The 25,444-nt window shown below is 36.3% G+C and overlaps 1 protein-coding gene across 1 annotated transcript; it reads right to left on the reverse strand.

Annotated features, from left to right (window-relative positions):
- Positions 1 to 7,014: 7,014 nt before the first annotated feature.
- On the reverse strand, positions 7,015 to 17,849 carry LOC107595822 (short stature homeobox protein-like). Its single transcript, XM_016286386.1, has 7 exons — positions 17,810 to 17,849; positions 15,539 to 15,793; positions 13,605 to 13,813; positions 11,133 to 11,190; positions 10,772 to 10,860; positions 9,122 to 9,337; positions 7,015 to 8,835 (listed from the first exon to the last, which is right to left on the reverse strand). Exons 2-7 carry the CDS (start codon positions 15,789 to 15,791, stop codon positions 8,746 to 8,748), a joined length of 915 nt encoding a protein of 304 aa, XP_016141872.1. The 5' UTR covers positions 15,792 to 15,793; positions 17,810 to 17,849; the 3' UTR covers positions 7,015 to 8,745.
- Positions 17,850 to 25,444: the final 7,595 nt, after the last annotated feature.

Genomic DNA, 25,444 nt, shown 5'->3' on the forward strand with positions numbered 1-25,444 from the left:
TCTTCATTTCTCATTTAGGAAGATAATTTGACTAATGGGCATAGGATTATAGGAGGTTACCACTGCACAGAAAAAACACGCACTGATTCATTGTGAAAAATTATACAGTTGCGTTCAGTACTTGTGAACTGGTCACGATTAGACATTGAACTTTCCACAGCTCTTAGAAATCCACCACCTCAGTGAACTGCAGCAGTTCGAGCTGGAGAATTTATTTTTTGCTGCTATTGATTAATGGTCAGGAACTGTAAAACATTTGGGAAATAGAGAGATGGGCTATAATCAGACTATGTTACATTCCCTCTGGCTATTTACAGACCCAAGTGCCCTTAGCCTTAAGAAAGTTAACATTTTTACCTCAGAAGCATTTCTGAGCTCTACAGTAAGCGTGAGCTGGTGGGCACCATCAGGATGCTGGAAATCGCTGTTCCTATCTCTCATTGACTGGCCAAAGATCATCTCTTCAGTTGATTTACAGTGCATTTTTTTCATCTGACAGCACCGAATATTGTTTAAGCTCTCTTTTGTCATAGAATCGTTTTGCGTTTTTGTGAAATATATTGCTCTATAATACAACATAATGTTAAGGATATTTTCCGAAATTGTGTTAAGCAGCAAAAGACTGATGTGCTAGTCAATTGGTTTAGTCCAAATTGATGTGGTTGACTTGTGGCTGAGAACCCGACCTGGCGGATAATGTTGGCAGAATCTGGAATCTTGTTTTGTCTTTCATCAGCCATTTTCTCACAGCACTCATAAACGTCTGAGCTGGTCAAAATGGCCAATTTACAGCAAAATGAACAGCTTGAGAAGTCAATCTCATTAGAGACCGCTTGAGACTGTCCCTTGAAATGAAATCATTTTTCTTGGAAGTGCCCCCAGCTAACTATGATTAATTGTGAGTGCTTTGGTTTGGTTTATTGCATTGTTTTATTATGAACCTTATCAATATTGCAGCGACATTAGTGGTCCACAAATTTTTTTTTTTAATCTTTTTTTTTTCTGTGTTCATATTTCTACTTTTGGTTTTGTAGGATTTTACTTTCTTTGACTGGCTCAATAATATTTAGCATAATTCCTTCCTCGCCCATTCATTACGTGGTAATTATTTTGTTTACTATGCTAACAATGCTAATATCCTACCATGGTAAGCTAGCATGTGCAGTGATTTTTATGGTACGATAGTTGCAAACTTTATGTATATTCAACAAAGACACCCCCCCTCCCCTTAAAATAAGATCTTACCAGGATTTTTTTAATAATTTATCATGTTTATCACCTCTATTTGTTTTATTTTATTTTTTTACAACTCTTATGTAATTGGTAGAAAATGAACTCAGTTTGTACAATATTGCTCTTGCCATGAGAATAACCTCAGCTGCTGACAATTTCAAAAAGCAACCTCTTAAGTTAGTCAAGAAAACAAGGTTGCTTCAGATGACTCAAAAACTTCATGAATCAGAAAAATTATTTCTCAAAGCTCTCTATAATAACTGGGGAAGGGTGGCCAGTGACCTCGGTAATACAATATGTGTCAAAACAGACTTTATTATGATTATTAGGATATATGTCTCACAGAAATGAGTGTGGTCTGTTTTATTGACAATATTGATTTCATATTATGTGACCACACTCTCAAAGCACAGTTTTGATGAAGAATTTCAGTCGTAACTGTACACAAAGGACACAAACAATACTTTTCAAGTGTGTTTTTCTGAATGCCTGATTTTAAAGTTCCCCTCAGGACAACACTGAAATGTATTCAGCCCACTTTGACCTCTTGCACTCTTGTAGGGTGTGAGACCATAGCTTAGCCCAGTAGCCCTGTGGTAATCCCGTAAGAAATCCTTTGAGGCCTTGACATTCCTGAAAATACCCATAATCTAAATGTGAAATTTCATGTTTGCTTCACGTCATGCGATCTCAAACCGTCTGTACTTAGGCCTAATATTAATCAGATCTTCTTAGGCAAAATATATTGTTTCAGGCACTGCCCCTCTCATTAACATTTTGTTGTAAAAAAAAAAAAGAAAAAAAGAAGTACAAGAAGATGTTTGCATTTACATTATAATACATTTGACCCTTAGTCAGGAATTGGCATATAATTAATTTCCCCTCAAGTGCTCTTTATTTGTAGGAGTGGAGGGATCGCTTTAGCATGGCTCACAGCGATATTACACTGTATAAACTGCTTAGGTGGGCTGTTTGCTTTTCATTAACATTCACCCAGGATATGCTGAGGCTCCATCTGCTGAAATCTCAGCCACATTACTGAAGATGGAAGAGAAAGAATCATGACCTTCTACAGAAACAGAACATGCACTTTATTGTTTGATGTAGGATGATTTTGTTACTGCACACCGTTATGTTTTGGGTAGTAATCTAAATTAAAATGCCCCATTTTTAGTCACTATGCATTTTATTTCAAACCGTACGTGACATTGTACATGGATACAGCTTATGATTCCTTGTGCTTTCCTATTTTTAGTTTAGTATTTTAGTCATTTTCATTTGATTTTCATCGTCTTGTGTGCTTTACATTTTCCGGGTGTTTTTTTTTCTTTCTGCATGTGAGTTTATGCTTAGCCTCTAGCTCACATTTTTGTTACCTCATCTAAATTGAGCCTGGTCTGTTTTTGAGAATCTAATGCTGTTTCATCTCTCCAATCACCCTTTAGCAAAGGCTCAAATGACAAGCATCTCAAATGCTGAAATGTTTCGATTTCCTGTTTCGACTGCATTGTTTTCAGATCATATTTATGTTGGTTTGATATTTTCAGACAACTAGAGATGCGGTATTTATTTTGACATTGTGCTTTATTGTTAACGGTTTGTCAATAAGCATGTAATGGCTTTCTATGCAATTCTTCTGTTTTTTTTTTTTTTTTGGAAAAGTCCTTTTGAAAAAGTTTTCTCTTGATGTTCTGTAAACCTACTCTCTTCATGTTGCTGACCGTAAGGGTTAAGGAAGTCATTTTTGGCACAATATGGTTCTCCACATTGGACTTTGAATCAAATTGACAGTGACAACAACAGAGAAGCTGAAGGACTGGGCCATGATTTACACAAAGCTTAGTGTGTGGTTTAGATTATACACAGCAAAAAGTCATGGTAGATTATCAAAAAAAAAGAACTGCCAGACAAACAGTTTGTCCCATATGGACAAACACTTGGAATTAGTGGGTTTTTGAAACATAGCAGGCATGCATGTTGAATTTGTCTCAATAAATAATTTGCATACTGGTGTGGTAAATCAAATATTATGATAAAGGTTATAAAACACTTCTGATCTTTCTTCGTATGCAATTTTAGATTTGCAGAAGTGCTTCAGATCGGTTTTGATCTTACTTAGTATATTTCTAGTTTCTTTTGTATAGCCATTTCAAGTAATTACTTTATTAATATTCACTTTTTCCATAGTTTTTGTTTAAAAAAAAGTATTAAGTATTGTTTAGTCATTTGTAGAGAATAAGCGTAACATATCTTTTAAAGTAACTGACACTATGGAGTCATTTCAGACAGTGGCATCTGTTCACATCTTAAATTACATTTACTTAATGAGTAGCGACTGTGACACATAGTGTGAAATAAATGTGGTAAACAGTGAAATGGATTTCAAAATTTTCATCATTCAATATTGCATCGCTGCAATGCATTGTCATGAGAACGCTTATCTGGTTTTATCTCCCAATAGAGGGAGATAGACTAAGGGCATTGAAAGCTCAGTTGCCTCTGAAGCATCTGACTTTGATTCCCACCAGTAAGAAAAGATTTTCACTGTCGTCAGCCATTCATTCGTGAAGCTTATCTGATAGCAGTGGGAATGCCAGACTCGATTGTTTGTTTATCACTTCTAGTAATCAGAAATGAAACCAGCATTGATCACTTTGGTTATCATTAATTCCAATCAAAATATTCCTGTAATTTTCTATATAAGTTCTTAAGCTTCAGAGTTATTTTCCAGAAATTTGCTCTGTTAATATCAGCAAGTATAATATTTTACAGTAATCAACATGGGGAAAATAAATTATAACTCAAAGCATTTTAACAAGAGATAAATGTTTGGTTTTATCTGATTTTCTGTCTGGAAGGGCATGATCTCAGAATCAATATATTTTAGTTATGTCTAACTAAAGGCATAATTTAATTTAAACAACAAGAGCTTTCACAAAATACATACAGCATCCCATTTTTTGTTGTGAAAATGGAATAAACAAGAAACACTTTTCTCTGAACAGTAAACAGTTCTGCAATGTTATGCAATGTCAGATTTAATGCAGATTTAACTTGTAATGATATTATAAGCATTTTATATATATATATATGTGTGTGTGTGTGTGTGTGTGTAGATATAGATATACTGTATATATATATATATATATATTCACACACACATACATAATAAATATTGAATGTTGTTTTATGAATTCAGTCATTTCTTTGTAATATCTCACCTTTTAAGAAATATTAGCCTTTCTGACCACTTTTTGTTTTGAGAAGATCAGGTTTTTGAACTTTCACATTTTTCTCACTTCTTACAGGTAAACCACCAAGGTACTGTAACTTGTCTCTCAAAGTGGAGGCTAACAGATTTTGAATTGTAACTTTTATGCTGCAAGAGAAATGGCACCTAAAGAAGAGTCTTGCTACTTTACTATTCTGTTAGATCCAGGTCCTGTAGGGTTTTAGTTTGATACTTCAAAATACAACAGATTTAGACTGAGTAAGAAAGCAATACCAGACCAAGAAAATGGCTAGCTTATTGGTTGAGATGTAATGGCTCAAAAAAACAAAAATGACCCTAGATGAACAAATTGCTGTCGGCCTTTGTTTCAAAATCTTTAGTTCTCCTTTAAGTCTTCATGGTCAAATCAGTATTAAGACTCACTTAATTCACTGGTGACTTTTGAATTTAAATCACTCTGACAGATTTCTTTGTTTAAAGCTAGTTTTAATATTTTCAGCAATTTCCAGCCCTTCCATGCTTTAAAGTTTGAATCTGGACTGTATGTGTTTTTCGATTACTTTAATTGCTTGATAGCACGATTCAGTAATACCTCAACTCTATAGTCACGTCTTCATTTTATGTGGCTGATAGTTGAACAACGTGACGTTTTGCAGCGTTTTCTCCTACAACTTGACATAAGAAACAAATAATAGACTACAAATGTGTCAGATAAGATTTTAATGCTGATCAAATCTGGAGGTGTTAGCTATTGTCAATACATTGAGTTAACATGGTTCATATACCTAAATGACAGGTATATGTCAAGTCCAGCTCCAGAGCATTTCTTGTGTTTGTGTCATTGCATTGCAATGTTTATCTGCTTGAAATCAGCACAACACCTTTTCGAAAAAGAAACTGTAAACATTTAAATATTTAAAAAGTTCGTAAGGTTCCAGGTTACTTTATTAGCTCTCTTTAATTTTGCAGTGGAGGAGAAAGTTTATGGTGGAAGAACAGATGAATGTTTTCCAGTCACTGAAGCCTAGCTCCTTGTTCATTTCGCCAATTGCTAATGAAAGAGGATGTCAAAGACTGAAGCTTACATATCTTAAAGTTTAAAATGCACTCCAGCTCCTGAAGGCCTGATGTGGACGCTTAGAACTTTTCCAACTAGAATTCCCAACACCTCTTGTATGTCTTTCTTCTTTAGAGCCTTGTTGAAAAGATTAAAAAGGTAAACATTTCCTTGCACTTACAGGGAGAAACAATATTTACGTAAGTTATGCATGGACATAGTTTGGCTGATATTGATAAGGCTCACATGCATCAGTAGCACGTGTGTAAGTTCTTCTTGTTTCAGCAGGAACGGCACAGAGTGGGGAAGATGCTTGAATAAGTCATGTGTTTGCCTTTTCTCACTCAAAATCATTTCATTGTCCTACGTAGAATACAATTCAACATTTCATAAGAGGTGTAATACTCTCATAAGTTGTTAGATGTTACAGTAAGTGTCTCTACCTTAAATGCACAAGAGGGAAGTATTTCATGAAGTTTCTTTCATTGTATGCCAGTGCTACGATGCCAGATTTTAAATGTACATCAGCTTTAGTATTGTCAGCCATACGACTGCAATAAAGTCACTTTTAATGCAAGCAATAACATTGATTAAATAAAAAAATAAAAATAAAAAGTTTAGTTTGGTTTACTTTTAATTAAGCCTTTTCATAGGCCATTTGCTTGTCTTTATTTGTGACTTGCGGCCAGTATAAATACCTTTGTGTGTTTGTGCATGTTGAAAAAGAAACCGTGTGGGTTGATTGATGGTGGTCCTATGTTGCCAATTATTAGAGTACATAAAAAGATGCTGTTATGTTCTGCTTCATCCAGCAGACCCCAGCCAGAGTTCAGTGCCTAAATGTACGGGTATCAGCCTCTGCCTATATCACTCCATCTTGATGTATGAGTGCTAAGCTACAAATTAAATGTGCTCCGACCTTTTAGGGGGTACTTGCTCAACAGGACGCCATTTGGACTAATTTCTCCATGCAATTTAGACAAAAAGCCACTATGTTGCCTGCAATTACTTTGTGTACACACATCTGGATTTGGGTTTCCAGATGCAACAAGGCATCCAAAAAAGGCTTGCAAAAGTCAGATGTGACAGTGATATTATTTTAGATATACGGAGGGTACAGATCCATATTGCACCGCATACATGACAAAGAGGCATGATTTTGCCCGAATAGACTCAAGGATCAATGTCTAGTACATTTTGATGGTCAAGACATTTTAGTTTCATTCAAAACAACTTTTAGCTTCTCAGATATAATATATTGTGGCTCCTCTATATAGAGTCTTGTAGTAATTTTAACAAATAATAATATGTGCTTATAATATATGAACGTGTCTGAACCAGAGCAACCTTTATTCAGAAAATTGGAGAGGGCCACAAGTTTTACAAACTCTTATTACAAATATTTATAACTTTTATTGATAGATTACTTGTACAAGATGTTTTTGTGAAACAACAGAAGAAAAACAAATCAGTGGTGAATCATGTTTGGGCATGCTTGCATATGCAATATGATGGGATACAACAAATTCCTTGGAGCATCAAGAAAATCTCAACACAAAGTATTATGGTTTCATCCACCATCCCTGAAATGTTTGTAAACTCAAACACGCTACATTTTAGTCAAACAAATGTACTGCAGTCACACGTTTGCGTAAAACTGTTGCAAATGTTAACATTTAAAAAATATATAAAAATAAATGCAAAGCCATGTAAATATGTACACTTGAAATTCGGCTATTTAACATTTATAAACTTTCAGATAAAATAATAAATAAAAGCACATATGACGTCAATTAAAGAAATGGAAACATTCCTAAACAACTTTAATGGTGACCAACGAAAACAGCCCACAATGTAGCGTTTATTGTTAGAGGTAGACCTGACCAAGATCTACTACCGTAGTTCAAAGGCAATTGATGTCTGAACTGGCTATCTATTTCATAGGACGGTCATGGAAATAATACTGTTTTTGTTACCTTGGTAACAAATTCTTAAGCTTGTTGTATTCAATTCAGGAAACTGTAGACCGTTCTTGTTCATATGGGGAAAAAAGACTGGATGCAGTTGCTGAAACGCATGTCATACTGTAAATTACTTTGGAGCTTTAAATTAAATAATTCTACCTCTATTAATGCGATCAAATTGTTGTCTTTGGTGGATTTATTGTTATGTTAAAACCCAGACATGTTTATGATCCATAAACCTAGAGCATTTTTGTACAGTGTCAGTTTCAGGTGATATCAATATCTCTTTAAATGCACGTGTACAAAACTATATTTGAATACCATTGAACTTCGGGGAGTTATGGCACATTGCAAACGAGTTAGCAAATTCTTTTTACACTGCTTTTAAAGATGTGTTTGTGGCGAAGAACTCTCAACACATCGACATCAGTGCCAAAAACCCAACAACTTAAAAATCATTGTTTAATTAGCAAACATCAACCGCTATATTATGTTTTCCATATTTACAGTATTGCACTTAACTGCACATAGTTGCATTTCAGTTAAACTGATGTTCCTTAAAATGTTAAATTACAAAATCGCAGTTACCTTTTATCCTTTTTGAAACAAACAAACAAAAACAAGTCATTTCAATGTATTTCAGCTAAACGAAAGCCAAATTTGTTTCCCCCTTACATAAAAGTAGTATATCTTGCATTAAGGATTGTAAACCCCTTAATACAAGACCTGAAGTGCAAAAGCTAGGTTCACTTCTATTCCAGGACACATCACATAAAAAAGAGAGCACAAAATATGAGAATGAAAGCTAAAGTCCATACACATGCCCAGAAGGAAATAACAGCAACGCAACATTTCCTCCCAAAACGGAAAGAATCATAAGAATTCCACTAAAAACCAGATGATTGTACCATTGATGTTATTGCTGTTTCCAGTCTTTGTCCACAGCAGAATGAACAATGAAAAACAAAAAAAATGCAAAAATGCAAATAACGGCTTTAGATATGAATTGTAGCGGAGGCTTATCATGGCAGTGATCAACATAGATGTATGTCAGTTACAATGGAGGCCAGCCCCAATAGGTCTATCCTTCATTTGAGCACGTGCACTAGGCAGCGGCACAGTGGTAGGAGACAAATATGGCCGTCTCTTTCTTTTCACTTTGAGGTTGAGATTCCAAAGTTTCAGTGTCTGTCCATAAAACACAACCTCTAGCCTCACTCTGTGTCTGCCTTTTTAAAGTCTTCTCTCCTAGTTGGTTTTCAGACAGACATCCAGACATTTTTGTATGGTCCTGGAGCTGTGATCTGTGCCTGGAAAGGGCTGAGCCAGTGGCCTCCAAGAAGTCCTGCCTGTTGGGCGAAAAGTAAAAGGTGATTCATTGGTATTTAATTACCTTTCTCTACAAGTGGTTTGTTTTGGTAGCTGGTTTTTTGTGACTTTTCTCTCTCTCTCTCTTGCTCTCATTCTCTCCCCTTACACCCCTTTTTTCTCTTTTGTTTTTATTTTGTTTTGTTTTAACTGTGAGTGTCACGGCCTTTTCACAGGCTTAGTCTTGTGTTAGAAGCAATTATCAGTTCAGAGCAGCAGAGAAGCCCATGGGGGTCAGAGTCCCAGCGCCTCGGCGTGTTTTCTTGCCTTGAGTCGCAGGTCAGCGATGCTGGAGTTCTTGCTATTGCTCTTGGCAGCCGCTACCACGGCGGCCGCCGCAGAGGCCGAGTCTGCCAGCGACGCGATTGGTAATCCAAAGGGCGGGGGCGGGAACATCAGATAGGGAGCGTGGGCCGCGAGGTGTGGGTGCAGGTGAGGATGGGAGTGCGTTCCGACCCCCTCCAACTGTAACTGAGCTTGGACCTGTGGGGCGGGCAAAAACAAACATGGAGTTAGTCAGCGGCCGCGGGGTCAGCTCGAGGAGCGGCAGGGATCCGGTTTCAGGCTCGGACACCCCTCTGAAGGTTTTCACTAACTGTGTGCTTTCAGTGAAAACAGTCACTCGCTCAGTGCATTCTTTTTCATCTGCTCTTGAGCTGAATTATGCAATGCACTCAGAGAGCTTAATAGTCAAAGAACTTCCATCAGTCGCAAATCTCACATCTCAGCATATTAGTTTGATCCACACTGAATCTTTCCATACAACCGTTAAAAGCTGCAACACCATGTAATCTTAATTATATATTCAATGGCATAAATAAACAATTTTGCACCCAAAATATTCATTCTCATATATATATATATATAAATATTTATTCGCATGGTTCCTAGGGGGAAAAAATATGTAAGCAAGCAGCATAAAATAGCAGGTTGCAGATTCTTTGCAATTATTTCAGTAAGATGAGGTGAAAATTAGACATCCGCTGACTTAAAAAGTGACTTCTTTTTTCTTTTCTTTTTTAGTATTCTTCTCATGTGTGTTTCTCTGCACAGGGATCATAAATATTTCAAAGCTTTACATTTTGCAGTCCAACTAAAATACAACATCTGACAAGCTGCACAAGTTTTTGACAGTGGGAAAGAATGTTTTACCAATGTTTCTTTTTTCTGTTTTCCACCTGAATGCAAAACATAGGAAGACTACTTTGAAAGGAGGATAAATAATGTGAGACCTGGTAGTCTGTTATTTTTGGAAAATAATCAGGTATGAATATGGCCTGTCACATCTGAGTTTCTTTGCTGCTCACAATTTCTAACCACAGGCCTTCTGACTTTATTCCTGGCACTTGCATTTATTTTAATTAACTCTGTGTGAAAATACTCATAAAAATTAAAGCAGCCCCTTGCTCCAGTGTCTCCTCAAATCAGTCAAATTGGACTGTGCAACCCCTCTACAGGGGCAGTCAGAACAACAGGTGGTGGACATTTGTGGTGTTCAGTATGCAGTCCTCACGCCTCGGCCCTGCCAATGCTGCTCAGTGCCAATAACCATCAGTGCGTTATTCCTCTCTTTCATAATCTCTTTTATCTGCCTTTCCCTAGCTGTGCTATTAGCTTAATTATGGCTGCTCTCTCGTCTGGCAGATGCAGACAGTTCTTCACCACCAGATGAAATGTCTCTCGGTCCCTCGTATCTCATTCGTCTCTCATCGGGCCCCGGAGGTGAAAGGTTCAGGCCCTTCGCGCGAGCATAAAGACTAGCGTCACATCAGATTGTTTGTCTGTTTGTCAAAGCCTAAACATTTCTCAGCCAGTAAGCTACTTTTAGGTGATTCCTTTAGTCGACTGAACTGCACATTTGCACATCACAGAACACACAATATAAGAACAAAGCCACTTCAGCTTCGTTATTCCTACCTGTTGAAATGGCATTCTTAGCGCGCCCATATTCACGTAAGGAGCGACCCTGCACGCGTCCAGGTGACTGGCGGGGCCCAAAATAACACCTGAATAGAAAAGAATAATAAATGAGCAAAGATAGTCATAATGATTTTTTATGTAGATGATTTCACCATTTCCATAAAGTTTCAAATGTAATGAGTTATAAAATGGCGTGTTGGTGCAGTGGACACATAAGAGCTTCTAGCTCACGAGCATCCAGTGGCGTGGGTCATGCCCCGTTATAAATGAAATCAAAAATGCTTGAGATAATAACATAATATTACATGAAACATTGAATAATTAAGTTATTTATTAAAATATTATTTATGCTTTTTACCTTTGTGCATTTGATTTTCCTGTTTTCGGCATTTCGCTCTTCTGTTCTGAAACCATACCTAAAACAGAAAAAATATCGTGTTCACCACCATTTACAACTTTTTTATATTACAAATTAAATTACAGAAATGTGCAAATTTGTTATATTTAATTTGTCCATGCAACCGACATTACAGAAAAACTGCCGATTTCTGTTGCCTCTGATAATCGGTCTAGTTTATTATTTCATTAGACGTTTCAATTGGAAAAGCGAATTCAGTTATTCATTGTTCCACAAATCTTCTTAATAATTAATATTGCAATTTTCGTCTTCTACAGCAGTGAAGTATCTGTGTATTCTTTGGCTGTGTCTAGCCTATGTAGCCTAATACATTTTCGTTTTCTTATTTTTTCTTTAAATTAGCTAAATAATGTAGGCCTACAAGCTCTTGTCAAAGCACCGTGTAAACTAACTGACAATTTTACATTGCTGAAATGTAGGCCTTTGTCTAATAGTTTTCCAATAAAATCAATTTGTTGCATCACAGGTGCTTGAGAATGTGGAAAATATTCATTATGAACAGTGCAAATGTAATCTATGCCTACAGTTTTCCATCATTACTTGCTTTGGTCGTTTCAGTGAAATTAGGCTATTAGCGCTGCTTTTTCAACTCTCAGACTCGCTCATTAAAATTTAAAAGGAAACTGTTTTTTTTTTGTAAGACACTCGGATTTGCATTATAGAATCTATTATTATTATTATTATTATTATTATTATTATTATTATTATTCAGTGTGTGACTTTTAGTGCGCCAAAATGAATGCATCATATTTCAGTCTTTGATCGATTGTAATTATCCAGCACTATGTTATAGGGAAAATGAGCTACACTGGTTTCGACAGTTATTTCTTCATTAAGGACCACTCAATGATGCGGTTCACAAATACCCTAATCTGATTTCCTTTTGATTTTTATTAGAGACAGTGAATAATGACATTTAATTTAGCCCTGCACCAAAAACCGAAAGATATTAGTCGTAATTGAATTACTGCCTTCTCCTCACTGAGGTCTCATAACTTTCAATTAGATTCTTGACAGCTGGACGGCGTGGGGCTTCTATAGGACAGTATAGTAGCAGGTCCATATCAACTAGGCTAGCTCACGTCCATTGCATTTAACTCTGAATTTTCAGCGAAATTTGAAATGATGTGATAAGTGATACGAGTCATAAAATGCTGTTGTGACGCATTATACAGAGGCGTTTTTTTTAAGGCAGTATGAATTTTTGGTTGCATCAAATCACAGTTCTGACCCATTCTTTGCTCTCCTCTTTTAATCTGATTTCGCCTCCGCCTCTGATACATTAAAAAAATGTCGTGCTTGCAAGCTGTCACACTGGCAAACAATGTTACTTATTTTCCCATTACATTTTTTTAACACGGCCTGTGTCACTGTAGGAGTTAAGACGGAATTGAATTATTCCTAATACATTTTTATAGGAACAGTATATCAAGGCTATGGCAGATATTACAAAGATAAGGTTGGAGAAAATGAGGTGAGTGACATAAGAAGGTATCCCCTGCAGCAGTGGTTCAGTCTCTTCATTAATTTTAATGATGTGGTTAGATCTTTCTGCAGCACATAAGCAAGTTGTCCTTTGAATATAGCTGCTGCTGAAGGAACTAAAAGGTTATTTCATATCCACACCCACCACTGAAACTGAACCCGCATAAACCGAAAGATAACAGAAATGCTGAACAACAACCGTCTCCAAATGTTAAACATCTCAGGCGCATGGTATGATATACAAATTTAATCTAGCCTACTTAAGCAAATGTGTAGGAGGAATGAAGGCCTAGCGATCACACTTACTATCTGTATTATTTGATTATTTTCCCCTTGCCAGTGCACTTCTCTATAACAAGCACGTCTTCCTAAGAAGGGCAATAACTGCCTACTTTGTAAATAGATTGCCTATTATTTCTAACTTTAAAAAGTGCTAACAAAAACCCTTTAGTTTTACGTGTAGCCTACATTAAGTAATCAGCGTCATAATGTCCTCTAGGCATATAAATATATATATGAATAGGAGACTTAGTATCTCTGTTACTTGCTAACATTAAATATAAAAGCAATAAACATTATGAATATTCTCCGTGGACATTATTTTTCTCAGTTATGCTACGCTGATAGAGCGAGGTATGTTACTGTCGTAGCCTATTTTTCACACACGGGCCTACTTTAAACCTATTTCGAGAACATGTACATAAAACAATGAAAAAATGAGTGACACAGAACCCCCATTTGGCATCCAGGTTATTTGCATTATCACAAAAAAATTCGTGATGCATTCGTTTAAAAATGAATGGTTTTAATTATTTTTTTAATGTGGTCATGTTTAATATTTGCCCGATTCAATGTTATTTTTCCATATTAGAATTTTTAAAAGTAATAAAAAGAATCACTGAAGTGTTTGGAAGGATGGGATCATACCTGCACGCGGGCCTCTGACAGCCCCAGCCTCTGACTCAGCTCCTCCCGCATGAAGGCGTCCGGGTAATGCGTCTCATCAAATAAGCGCTCCAGTTCATTCAGCTGCTCTAAGGTAAAATTTGTCCTGCTCCGTCTCTGCTTCAGTTTACTCTGTGCGTCCTCGTCCTCTGACTTCACATCCTCTTTCTTGTCTTTACACTCATAAATTCCTGTGAAAATACAACATAAACACATCAACAAAGTATTTCTTTTAAAGCGTTCATTTATTACACGAGTGTTTAAAGAGCGTGCAGATGGCGGCTCAGAAGTAAACTAAATAAATCTAATTAATAGCATATGCCATGTCAACACAGAACACTTTTTTCAAAAATGTAGCTTAAAAATTAAAACAATTTTGTTAAGTAAAATCCAAGATGAACAGTGAGAAATTGCTGATGCTTTGAAACAACGTAGTAGGCCTACATTATGGAAATCGTTTTACAAAGAACACGGACTTACAAATGAACACGTAAATGTTCTCGATTTTCTTTTAATATGTATAAATTGTAATTGGGCAGATTCTTATATTTAAGATACATAGATAAAGAGATCATATTATTATGAAATTCTGAAATTACATTACAAGATATTAGGAAACATTAGAAGTTTACAAAGAGCGAATGCAGCTCTACACTTAAATATATATATATATATTTATATAGAACTTAATTCCAGCAGTATTAATAAACTGTTATTTGCAAGTTTTGGAAATCAAATGTAAACTTACAAAACTTTGTCTTACTGCAATAGTTTTCTCTATAAATTCTGTGAAGTTATCTTTCTTTTGTTTTCAATGTATATTAGCAATGGCATTTAAATATACTCAATTATTATCAATATTATTAGTAGTAATAGTAGTAGTATTTGTATTAATATTATTATTGAGGTGTTGCATTCCCGATACATAGATAAAGAGATCATATTATTATGAAATTCTGAAATTACATTACAAGATATTAGGAAACATTAGAAGTTTACAAAGAGCGAATGCAGCTCTACACTTAAATATATATATATATTTATATAGAACTTAATTCCAGCAGTATTAATAAACTGTTATTTGCAAGTTTTGGAAATCAAATGTAAACTTACAAAACTTTGTCTTACTGCAATAGTTTTCTCTATAAATTCTGTGAAGTTATCTTTCTTTTGTTTTCAATGTATATTATCAATGGCATTTAAATATACTCAATTATTATCAATATTATTAGTAGTAATAGTAGTAGTATTTGTATTAATATTATTATTGAGGTGTTGCATTCCAAAACAATTTGTCATGGGCCTGCCATGATTGTCGTTAAACCTATTTCTTCGCAGTTTGTGAAGCAAACCCGTTTTAAATTAAATCTCACTTTTAAAATGTTATCACCCATATGGTTCAGTGTTAAATGACAGCCTTTTTAACTTTATTTACACAAGTGTTTGTACGTTAAGAGAAAATAGCCTAAGTGTCTTTACTCATTCCCTGGCTATTTAAGGAACGCTTAGGAATAAAATTGATAGATCGTCCTTTTAAATTTGACAAGGGCCTATTGTTTTGATTGCAACTCTTCAAATGAGAGTACGGACTACTTTTTTAGTTTAACATTTACTGCGATGCTCTTACTTAAAACTACCTATCGTGTATTTCTGTTCTTTTACAAAAGACAACAGTTCTCTGCACGGCACGAACAAGTGCCCATTGCATCAGCTGAATATGCTACAGCTTGAATTTCTCCACTCGCATGCTAGTTAGCCTCTCAAGGCGATCGAAATCTCTCTAATATAATGAAAATGATCTCTATATAGTCAATTCCGATTTTATAGCTATTTCAACAACGTATTCGCGCGAACATCTAATTGTAAACGCGTCTGCGGCGAAACACGTTATTACACTTTGCGTAAGTGTAACTCACCGTCAGTAGCCCGTGTCACGTTAAACTCCTTCAATTTCTCCTTTTCCAGCTCTACGTGCTCCTTGTAAAGGTGTACCGCACAATGGTTGTTGTTGGGTTCTGTAATCTCCTGAAGGTCGGTCTCCGAGTTTCCCAGCTCTCTGGCTCGGGCTAAACCACTCTCCAAAACTTCCTTGTACGTGATGCTCTCTTTGCTGCTCTCCTTGCTTTTCTGACCGAAGGATTTCGACACGAACGCCGTGAGTTCTTCCATGGCTGATTACAGAAATCCACTTTAAAATGTATCTAACGCGAATCTTTTTGTCTGCTCAACAGTGAATTCAGTCAATCAATGTTTGCGTGTAGAAGGTTTAGATCACTCCTGCTGTTATGTCTGTGTTTTTCAGATCACACTATTTATACACGGCCACCTCAGCCCGGCCCCCATCGCCATCATGTCTGGAGTCATTACATGCGCTTCTGAATTCAACTTTCAGCGGCTTTTCCTCAAATCAATGCTGCACTGGATGGAGTCCCCTTCATTTAATTATAATTCATTAGGATTCCTACAGTGCCGTGTGGTCAATTGGAAATGGGAACCGTGTTTAATTAATTCTGTGATAATTTCACTGACGCAATTAGAGGATATGAATATTGCAGCATGGCATTATCAGTTCATTCTGGTATATTGACGTTAACATGGACGGAGGCTATCGAGAATCTGATGATGGAAGTTAGAGAAACTAGTCACTTGCACAGGATCGTCCAATTTGTGGAAAACTTTTCGATGTTTTCTTCGTCAGTCGTTATGTTGAGTGTTTTATTTAGCTAGTTTGTCGGATATAGCCTATTAATCATAAATAGGCTATAAGTAGTCTAAATAGGCTACAGTATTTTAAAGAAGTAATCCATTGCACCTTTTTATATTAATTTAGCCTATTATATTCCTATATAGAATTTTACATTACATTAATACATTTTAATATAATATTAATCATCATATTTTAAGATATTAGTGGTATAAATGATATCGTAAACTGGCCGCTTTCGTACAGTTATTGACTATTCCAGTTGGCTATAATTGTCCCACGTGTGCTTTTCTTTTATGAGAAAAAGTGATTTTATTCAACTATTTAAAAACATTGTTTTTATCCCAAATTTTAAACATTCAAATACATATAAAACATTCAAAACTTGTATATATATTTTAAACCCACGTGTAAAGATAAAAAACAATTAGTGTGACTAATTGTTTGCAAAAATAGTTTAGGCTAATTTTATAGCCTATATATTACAGTTGCACGACGCAAGTCATTTTACTGTACCTCTGATCTTAATAACATATTGTATGTAAAAATATGCAAGGCGTATGTTTATGTTCAAATTTTTGGCTTTATTTAAAACAGGGTGCTAAAAATGCTCTCAACATTTTTAAGAATGATTTTTTTATATACAAGTATATTTTGAATTCTTAAAGTGTAAGATAAAATCGATAAATCCATCAGTGACATAATCATGAGCATTTATTTCTAAAGTGTGGTTCTTTTACAAATGCATAAGACTCGGATATGGTGCTATGATATTATCGCATGCACGGATCAGTGCAGGGCGAGAATAAAAAGGGCAGAATCAAAAGGATGTTATGATCCCCTGTGAATCTTGAGCACCGTGGTGTGAAATCGCTCATGTAAACCCCACAGGTTTGATAGCGCTTTATTTATTAAATCCATCCTCATTTAAGACTGCATTCCCTATTTGAAAATTTTTCTAACGTATGACTTTGTGGTTCATTTTTTCTCATGTCTGTTTTCATTTAAAGAATTCATTTTTCTCCCAAACTAGCATTAGAGAGCATAAATTTGATTTTTTTTTTCTTTTAATTTTTCTTTCTTTCTTTTTTTGTCCTGAAAAAAGTAATTCGTATTCTCATAATTCAAACTGTAGTCACTCTTCTAAGGTATTATTTTTGCGCAATAGTGTGGCTATATTTAAGCAATGATGCTGGATGGAAAGTCATTTGTAGGGTCACGTCAAGGGAAGGATAAGTGTGTCAGGTGCACCTTTGATTCCGGGAGATTCCAAGAGTAAACTGAAACACCGCTGCTTATGAAGTTGGATTACTCGTTTCTCAGTTTTTATTATAGCTTAGAGCAAACGGGTAGGCCTTAATATTTTCAGCGTTTCTGCTGTGATACCTTCTAGCAGGCTTTTTTTTTAATGTAGCTCACTTTAACAGATTGTAGGACTGCAAAGTGGCTGGTGCAGATGTTTTGAAATTAGTTAGTACACCACCTATCCAAGTGCGGTTCACAATCAACAGCAGCCTCCAGGGGATCGATATACAGGCTACACACGTGAGCAAATCGACAAGTCAGGATGTTCTTACTCTGCCTCACTAGTGTCGCTGAAGTTTAGAAGCAGACAATTCTTAAAGGCGCAGGAATTATGTTTCCAATCTCTCTCTCTCTCTCTCTCTCTCTCTCTCTCTCTCTCTGAATTGGACTATTCGATCGGGAAACGTAGGCTACCTCGTGGATTTGGTGCCGCTTGTTTGGGTGAAGTTTATTGGCCAAGTAAGAATGCACTTACGAGCTTTTTGTTTTGCTACCAGCATTAAACACAACACAGTACAATATAAATACCCAATAACAACAACAGTATAAACAGCGCAAACAAATAAACTGTTAGGCTAAAAATCACTGTGTAGAAAACGAATATATATATTTATCATGTCTTACTCGCTCCCGCTCCGTGTATTCTCTTTTTAAATGTTATTTTAGTAAACAATATGTTTCTGCATAGGCATATTTTTATAATGTCTTATCTTGCTCACATATTTTCTGGTATGACTTTAAGGGGAGAGCGGACACAATTAAATCACAATTAAGCCCTAAAAGGTTTCACTGGAAGTGACCGAATTAAGGTCGGACAGGTTGATGGATTACAGTCTGTATCTGGGTTGTAAAGAAATAAATAAATCGTCAAGTGAAATGTCGATAACAATTTTACATCTGAAGCCACCGGCGATGTGCATGAAAATGTATGACATTATTGTCTTAGTCAAAGAAAAAAAAAACACAAATAGCCTTTTTTTGGAAATAAACACAAAATATATATCTCAACACTTGTAAATAATTCTTTCTATGTCAGTTTGCGCTCTACAGCAGCTCCTATATTTTTATTTAGTCAGATTCAGTAAATGTCGAAAGCAGGCAGGTAGCTGCATACTGTCACTTTAAGAAATAATTTGCTCTGAATTATTTGCATCCCCTTAATCAGGCAGCAGGCAGGATCCTGTTCCAGTTATGCAAAACGTTAATGTAATTATGCCTTACTGCTTGTAATTGTGTGACGGTAAAGTTCATCCTCCTCTCCTACCTTTGATTAGCTTTTGGCACATTATTAGCAAATAAACAGCTTTATTAAGTTTGATGCCATTGGAGAGAGGCCTGAACCATGTGGCCCCTTAAAAGTAAAGCAAAGAGCTGTGATGTAAAAATTTGTGTCTATATTGGCAGCAGGCCATTTAATCATTCAGCCAGTGAATCAGTCCCTGCTTTCAGCTGAGCTATATGTGTGCCGTGATTCTTCAAGCAGCACTCATTCTTACAAGGGTTAGGCAGCTTGTTAATAAAGTGGAGGGGAAAGGAGACCCAAGACCTTTCTGCGGGAAGTCCAGACTTACTCTGACAAATGCCATAACAGCATTTGAACTTGCTCATTCACTCATATTAATCCCTTATGTTCGCAAGACCAATGCATTCGAAATTCATATTAAAAATGTTGGCTATTTGGTGTTGTTTTGAGCCGTGCTGATTACTTCAGGGTTTAAACCCCCAATTAAGTGCAATGGCCGACCCCCAGTGGCAGACAGTTTTGAGTGTTATGCACAGGCATGCATGTAGGGAAGATAATGAGGCGTAGTTAACCCTAACAGGCTTCCTCCTGTCTCTCGTTACACTTGCTGTAGTTTGCATTTAACCTCAGAAAAAAATGTGCATTTATATGTGTTCATTCTCTTTCATCATTCTCTTACACATAATAATTTATCTCTTTGTACTATGTCTGCAGATTCTGTGTATTTAAAATCACTGTTCGTATACAAATGAGCACTAATAATACCTCAGATCTGTGTCATGTAGGTCCTGAATTTAATTTCTCCACAGTTATTTCAGTCTAGTACATTTTTTGTGTGTGTGCGTTTAAAACCGCTGAAGCGAGACATGTACAAAAATTGATTATCAACAAAATTATGGCTTAAAGCCAAATGTCCTGAATGTTGAAACCCTGAAGCATGAGACCACATTTTTCTCTTACTTTTCCCTGCTGCTTTCTTCCCATAGGCTGATGGTTTTAAATTGACTTTATCCTTGAAACATAATAATCCACAGAGTACTCTGACAAACCTACCGCCCCGAGCCCTCCACCTCTCCAATCCCACCCCGAACAAGCTCTTCTTGGCTTTTTATTCTGGATACAGCTGATTGTAGCAGCCAGGTTGAGGAGTTTGTTTTTATTGTGGTCTGCTGATAACAGAGCCAAACAATTGGCTGCATTGTTGGTCAGAGACTATGTTTTAGATTTGATTCTAACATCATCCCTGAAGCTTGTGAGGAGACTGAGCAGAGCTGAAACATGAGAATTTCAATCCAGATCAGGCAGCACCATTTTGGACTAGCCGTTTAGCACTTGCAAGGAGACTAGAAAGGAGGGAGTTAGAGTCTATTTGAGGACAAGACAATATGGACAGCTGGGTGTGAGTAGCTCTATAGGAAAGGCAGCTTTTAAAGTCGCGACGCAATGCCCTTAAATTATTAAGAAAAGAATATAAAGCTGTTGACAATATTTTGATGACGTTATTCTGTCCAAACACTATAGTCTTGCAAGTAATGTATGAACTGTTATCTTTGATGAAATTATGAAAAATTATGAAGTTATATTCACTTTATCATATAATTGAATGCTAAAATCCAGCTATCTTGCACTGCAAAAAAAGTTATAAATAAAGATTATTTGAGTATGTTTTACAAGAAAATACTATTTTAGTTTTTCTTCATAAAAATGTCATCTTTAAATCAATGTGTTATTTGCCATTCCTTTGTAATTGTTTGGGAAATGTACTAGTAATTTCTGAGCTAAAATTGTTTCTACACCAATTTTTTACTCTGCAGTCAGTATATATCCGACTCAGCACACCACGAAGTAGATCTTCAAGTGACTGTAATGAGACGTGTTTATTAAACTGCAATCTGCATGGCAGCAACCGTGTTGTATCTGTCAGAGGTCAAGCGTGCATGTAGCCTGCCAGCCGAGATGTGACAGGGGAATTTGAGTAAGAGGATCTTTCCTGATCATATCAGAGTTAATAGCTTGGGACCCATGGGAAATAAAATGCCTCCGCACAATAAGCTCAAATCAATACTATGAAAAAGAATTTATGAAAGATGCACAATGTGGCATTTCATCCTCCCATTCACAGATAAGCACCATGCTGACTGTCATCTGAGAAAGCTCAGATGTTTGTGGAAGTCTGGAGATGTTGGGATGATCCTTTTAATGGGGAACGAATGCCGTCTCTGCTGCTGATGTGCTGGTGGTCCCATCAGGCTTCTTAACTAGCTTAATCAGCAAGACTGCCCTGGTAAAGAAGCTTTACCATTCAAGTTCTGCTGGTAAACAGCATGGTTAGACTCGCACCCAACAGTTCAAAACCAGCTGGCCCAAACTCTGTAATGCAAAATAATTTCCAAGCCTAAGATGCTAAAAGCAGCGTTGTGGACTTGAGGTCTGCAGTTTGTCTAAGAAACAAACTCTTACTTAATCTTTTGCTGGTTTGTTAGATTTTTTTTTTGGTAAAATTATTATTAAATGTGTATTTCTTTCTCTGTCTGACAGTACAGTGGCATGATGAATTCAGGATATGGCAAAGGATGTAAAGGTAGGCCAGTTTATTGATCTTAAATATTAAAATATTGTGTGCATGAGCTTGTAATTTCTAATCAAAATGTCATAACTTAATCTGATTTCTCCAACAATTTAGTCTGCTTAAACGCCGCCCCTTTTTACAATCCACTGCAAGCTCTCATTCAGAGCAGCCTCCACCCGATCAACAGCTGATGGACTGAATCAAGTCCCCATACATTTGATTTTTTCCAATATCCATTCATTTGAGTATACATCACAATACAGAAGAAAAGATCTGTTGCTAGACATCTGTTACATCACAACCTTTTTATTAATGTAAGTACTTTATAGTGTTACTGAAAAAATATATTTTTATTTTTTCTAGTTTAATTGGTTAAGAGTCTGGTTGTGGATCCCTGGTTCAAGAAATGTTGTCAACTTCAGTGCTACAAGGCTACACAGTCTAGTTTAGCTGACTTTCTAAAAGTGCTCACAGAAATTTTGTGCCCAACTTATTTGTACTATTTTAAATTAAATATATAAAAAAGCAAGACATATTCCCAAGATACATATTCCCTTTGCAAACAGTCTTAATTAGGCTGTTCTATGTGGAGTATATCAACTCTTCTCACAGCTACTTCTGGCAGACAAAGAAAATAACACATTTGTTCATGTTTATGAGGTCATTCCGCCTGCAGTCTAGTTTAGAAGCTCGGCTCATTGCATGTGTTGAGAAAATAATCTATGAGGGGAGCGAGGGGTGGTTGTATCTTGTGGTCAAAGCCGAAGACCTAGCTTGCTCGCAGTTGCTGATAGCACACATTAATTTGCTTAATGTGGACATGTATCATTTTCATCCTGCTTAACCATCCCCCTGAAAGTAGACTGGCAGGATTTCGCTTACAGTAAATGAGCGGTTAAATGTATGCCATCCACATTATATTTTCAGTCTCTTGGTCTCTAGTGTCTTTCGGACATGGCCGAATCATTTAGCATGAATACAGACAAGCGTTTATGCCGCATCCTGCAGTTGATCAATCATGCAATTAAAAGCCGTTTCAAAACAGCAGTATTTTTTAATTTCATCCGGCTTTAGCTAAAGACGTGGACTGCGTCCGTTTGTTAAGGGTGATTTATGCACTCATCTTAAGAAGGAGAAGTCACTGATCTGCTGGCTCATTAAGATTAATTAGTGACGGGCCGCAGAGTGGCATGGCTGATGAAGAGGCGCTGGAAATGGCCAGCACTGCCAAGGTGAGGCAAGCGGTTCTTCAGGCTTCTCTCTCTCTCTCTTTTCGCACTCTCTTTTCACTTGCAGCCTGAGGGTTTGGATGGAAGGGGGGAGGGACTGAGTAAGGAAAGGGAGAAGGGAGGCGCACCATCTGTACACAAGTCCCTCAGCAGAGTTACTAGTCACCCCCATCTGTCACACAGTGTCCCAACAAACCCCTCCACCCCGTCCCGCTGTGCCAAGCTATTCAACCACTAACAGAACCAGCAGTGGACAAAGATCAGGAGCTCTCCAGCGCACAAACGCTGACCCTTTAGTAAAGCAGACCTAACTGAAACACTGGTAAGCAGAGAGGTAGAACAGACATAAAAAACATTCAGGGAATAGTTCACCCAGAAATGAAATTCATGTAATTATTTACTCATCCTCATGTTGGTCCAAACCTGTATGTTAGTATTTTTGAAGTGGAACACAAAAGCAGAAATTTTGAGGGATCTTTCATAGTGACCACATCGGTAAAGCACTAAAAGGTGGAGAAAAACAAATTGTACACTGAATTGCAAGTCCTCTGAATCTGTAAGCTTTATTTTAATTAGATAATAATATAAATGATAATAATACAAAAGCATCATTGTTGACAACACTTTATATATGCAGAGCAAACTGTTTTAAGTATTATTATTTTTAATAATATGTGTGTGTGTATGTATATGTATATGTGTATATATATATGTGTATATATATATGTGTATATATATGTATATATATATATATATATATATATATATATATATATATATATATTAGGATTATTATTATTATTATTTGTGTGGAGCTCATTGTCACAGTTGCAACAATCAGGAAGTACCTTAGGGCAGTGTCTGTTGGAGGGGCCAAATGACTGCCTCTCATCTCCAACATGTCTCCTTTTGTTCCAGCCGCCTAGCCAGCCCCTGTTAGAGACCAATGAATTCTGAGTCTTCACTTTACTTCCCCACACCACAGAGATGTGGACTGGACAACCTTGTTAGGTGACAGAGGATACTACTGCCCTTCAATCAGGCCACCTGTCAGTGTACATGCTGCTGTTTTCCTGAGGCTGTGTATATTCAAACTGTCATATAAGGTGATTCATTTTACATGTGCTCATAACAAAAGCTGACATCTGTGGTAAGTGGAAAAAAAGGTCTGTGGTCAGTATCACACAGTGACAGCTAATAATGTGCCTTAAACTTAAGTTTTATAGTTGCTTGAGGATGGGTCAGGGCTCTAAACTGCGAGTACAATGGGTCATTTTCTGGGGTTCTCAGAAGCAGAAGTTTATCTAACTAAGCAGTAGTTTGTTAGATAAACTTATAGAAAAAGAAAAAAATCAACGATAGCGTTTATGACTTTACAAAAGAGGAAAAAATATTGAGAGATTGATTATGTTGGTTAGAAGAGAAAAAGATGTCATTTGCCATCACTCCATCAGACTTTGTGTTAGAAACACCTACACAGTATTGTGTTAATAACTGTGGAAATGCATTATCATAGTCCATGAAAAGGGTCCATGATCACAAATGCAACAGGAAAAATACAAATTTGCACTAATAATTTGTTAAATGTATTTTTGTTTGAGTGCGTGTCAGTTTTTCCATTAACAACAAAGAACACAACGCAAGCTGAGATGTTCGATTTATGAACATATGATTCCTAAGAACCGATTATTTGTAATGAGTCAGTCAAAGTGTTTCAAGAAGTGCTATAGAACAGTAGTTCTCAACCTTTTTTTGACTCGAAGGCCTCTTGTTGTCCAACAAAATTTCTATGGAACCCTGCCTATATAAGTTATTTCCGCTAGTATCCATACTATAATTATGACATAAGTGCTTTTTTTAAAAACACAAACTATAAAAAAAACTAATATAATAGTTATTTAGGGGCAACCGTTTTCAGATTTTATATGATATGTTGTTTTAGCATGTTAATTGGGTTAGATCATTTTAATTTATTAAAAATATTAATATCAATTGTGTTAATATTAATATTATCTTCAATTTAATTATTTTAAATCATTCTGTGGCCCACTTAGTAGTTTGCTGAGACCTTCTAGTGGGTCCTGATCCCGTGATTGAGAACCACTTGCTTGTGATTCAGTGGTTTGAGTGAATCATTCAAAGCCATTACTGAGGGCACACTGACTCCCTTACTGAACCGCAAGGCAGTGTTCATTTAAGTCCCATTCAAAATTAACCTGGAACTGCATGTATATATTAGATTTGAGAGACTGAAAAAAAATATATACATTTTTTTTTGCTTCTAAATATTTCATTTCAGGAGCCAGTGGTTCCCAAGTAATTTTTGTAGTCTTAATAAATTGGCTCAGAATATATATAAGAGCTCTCATTATAGAACAACATCTCTGTGGACTGAGCCAATGGGATACAGTGTTGACACATGATCACAAATGCTATCATTTAATAGTCGAAACATTAATGATCGCATGCATGGCATAGCAAGCAATACTGAGGAAAAGAAAAAATGACGCAAATGGCCCATTGCCTTTCAGCCATGCTCCTTTCAAAAGTTGTTTTCCTGAAAATTAGGCAATTGACTAATGGTGTAAAATGCTGTTAATTAGCTGTACAGAAGCCCAAACAGGCTTTTTTGCCTGTAACTAATAAGAAATCAATTAGCTAATGAATTGGTCATTAAGTGAAAAGCTAATCTTAGCCAGGGTATTTTTTAATGATTTTGCCTATGATCCGGTCTAATTGCCGTTGTCATACAGAGCTCTCAGCTTTCAGCAT

Source organism: Sinocyclocheilus grahami, unplaced genomic scaffold, assembly GCF_001515645.1.
Source record: "Sinocyclocheilus grahami isolate Dianchi unplaced genomic scaffold, SAMN03320097.WGS_v1.1 scaffold209.1, whole genome shotgun sequence".
NCBI lineage: Eukaryota > Metazoa > Chordata > Actinopteri > Cypriniformes > Cyprinidae > Sinocyclocheilus > Sinocyclocheilus grahami.

Excerpts from the sequence above, each read along its gene's own strand:
- LOC107595822 (XM_016286386.1), bottom strand. The coding sequence starts at position 15,791 with ATGGAAGAACTCACGGCGTTCGTGTCGAAATCCTTCGGTCAGAAAAGC. Across the intron at positions 10,861-11,132 it reads GGAAAATCAAATGCACAAAG|GTGTTATTTTGGGCCCCGCC; the intron begins GTAAAAAGCATA and ends TTTTCTATTCAG. Across the intron at positions 9,338-10,771 it reads TAAGAATGCCATTTCAACAG|GTCCAAGCTCAGTTACAGTT; the intron begins GTAGGAATAACG and ends CCCGCCCCACAG.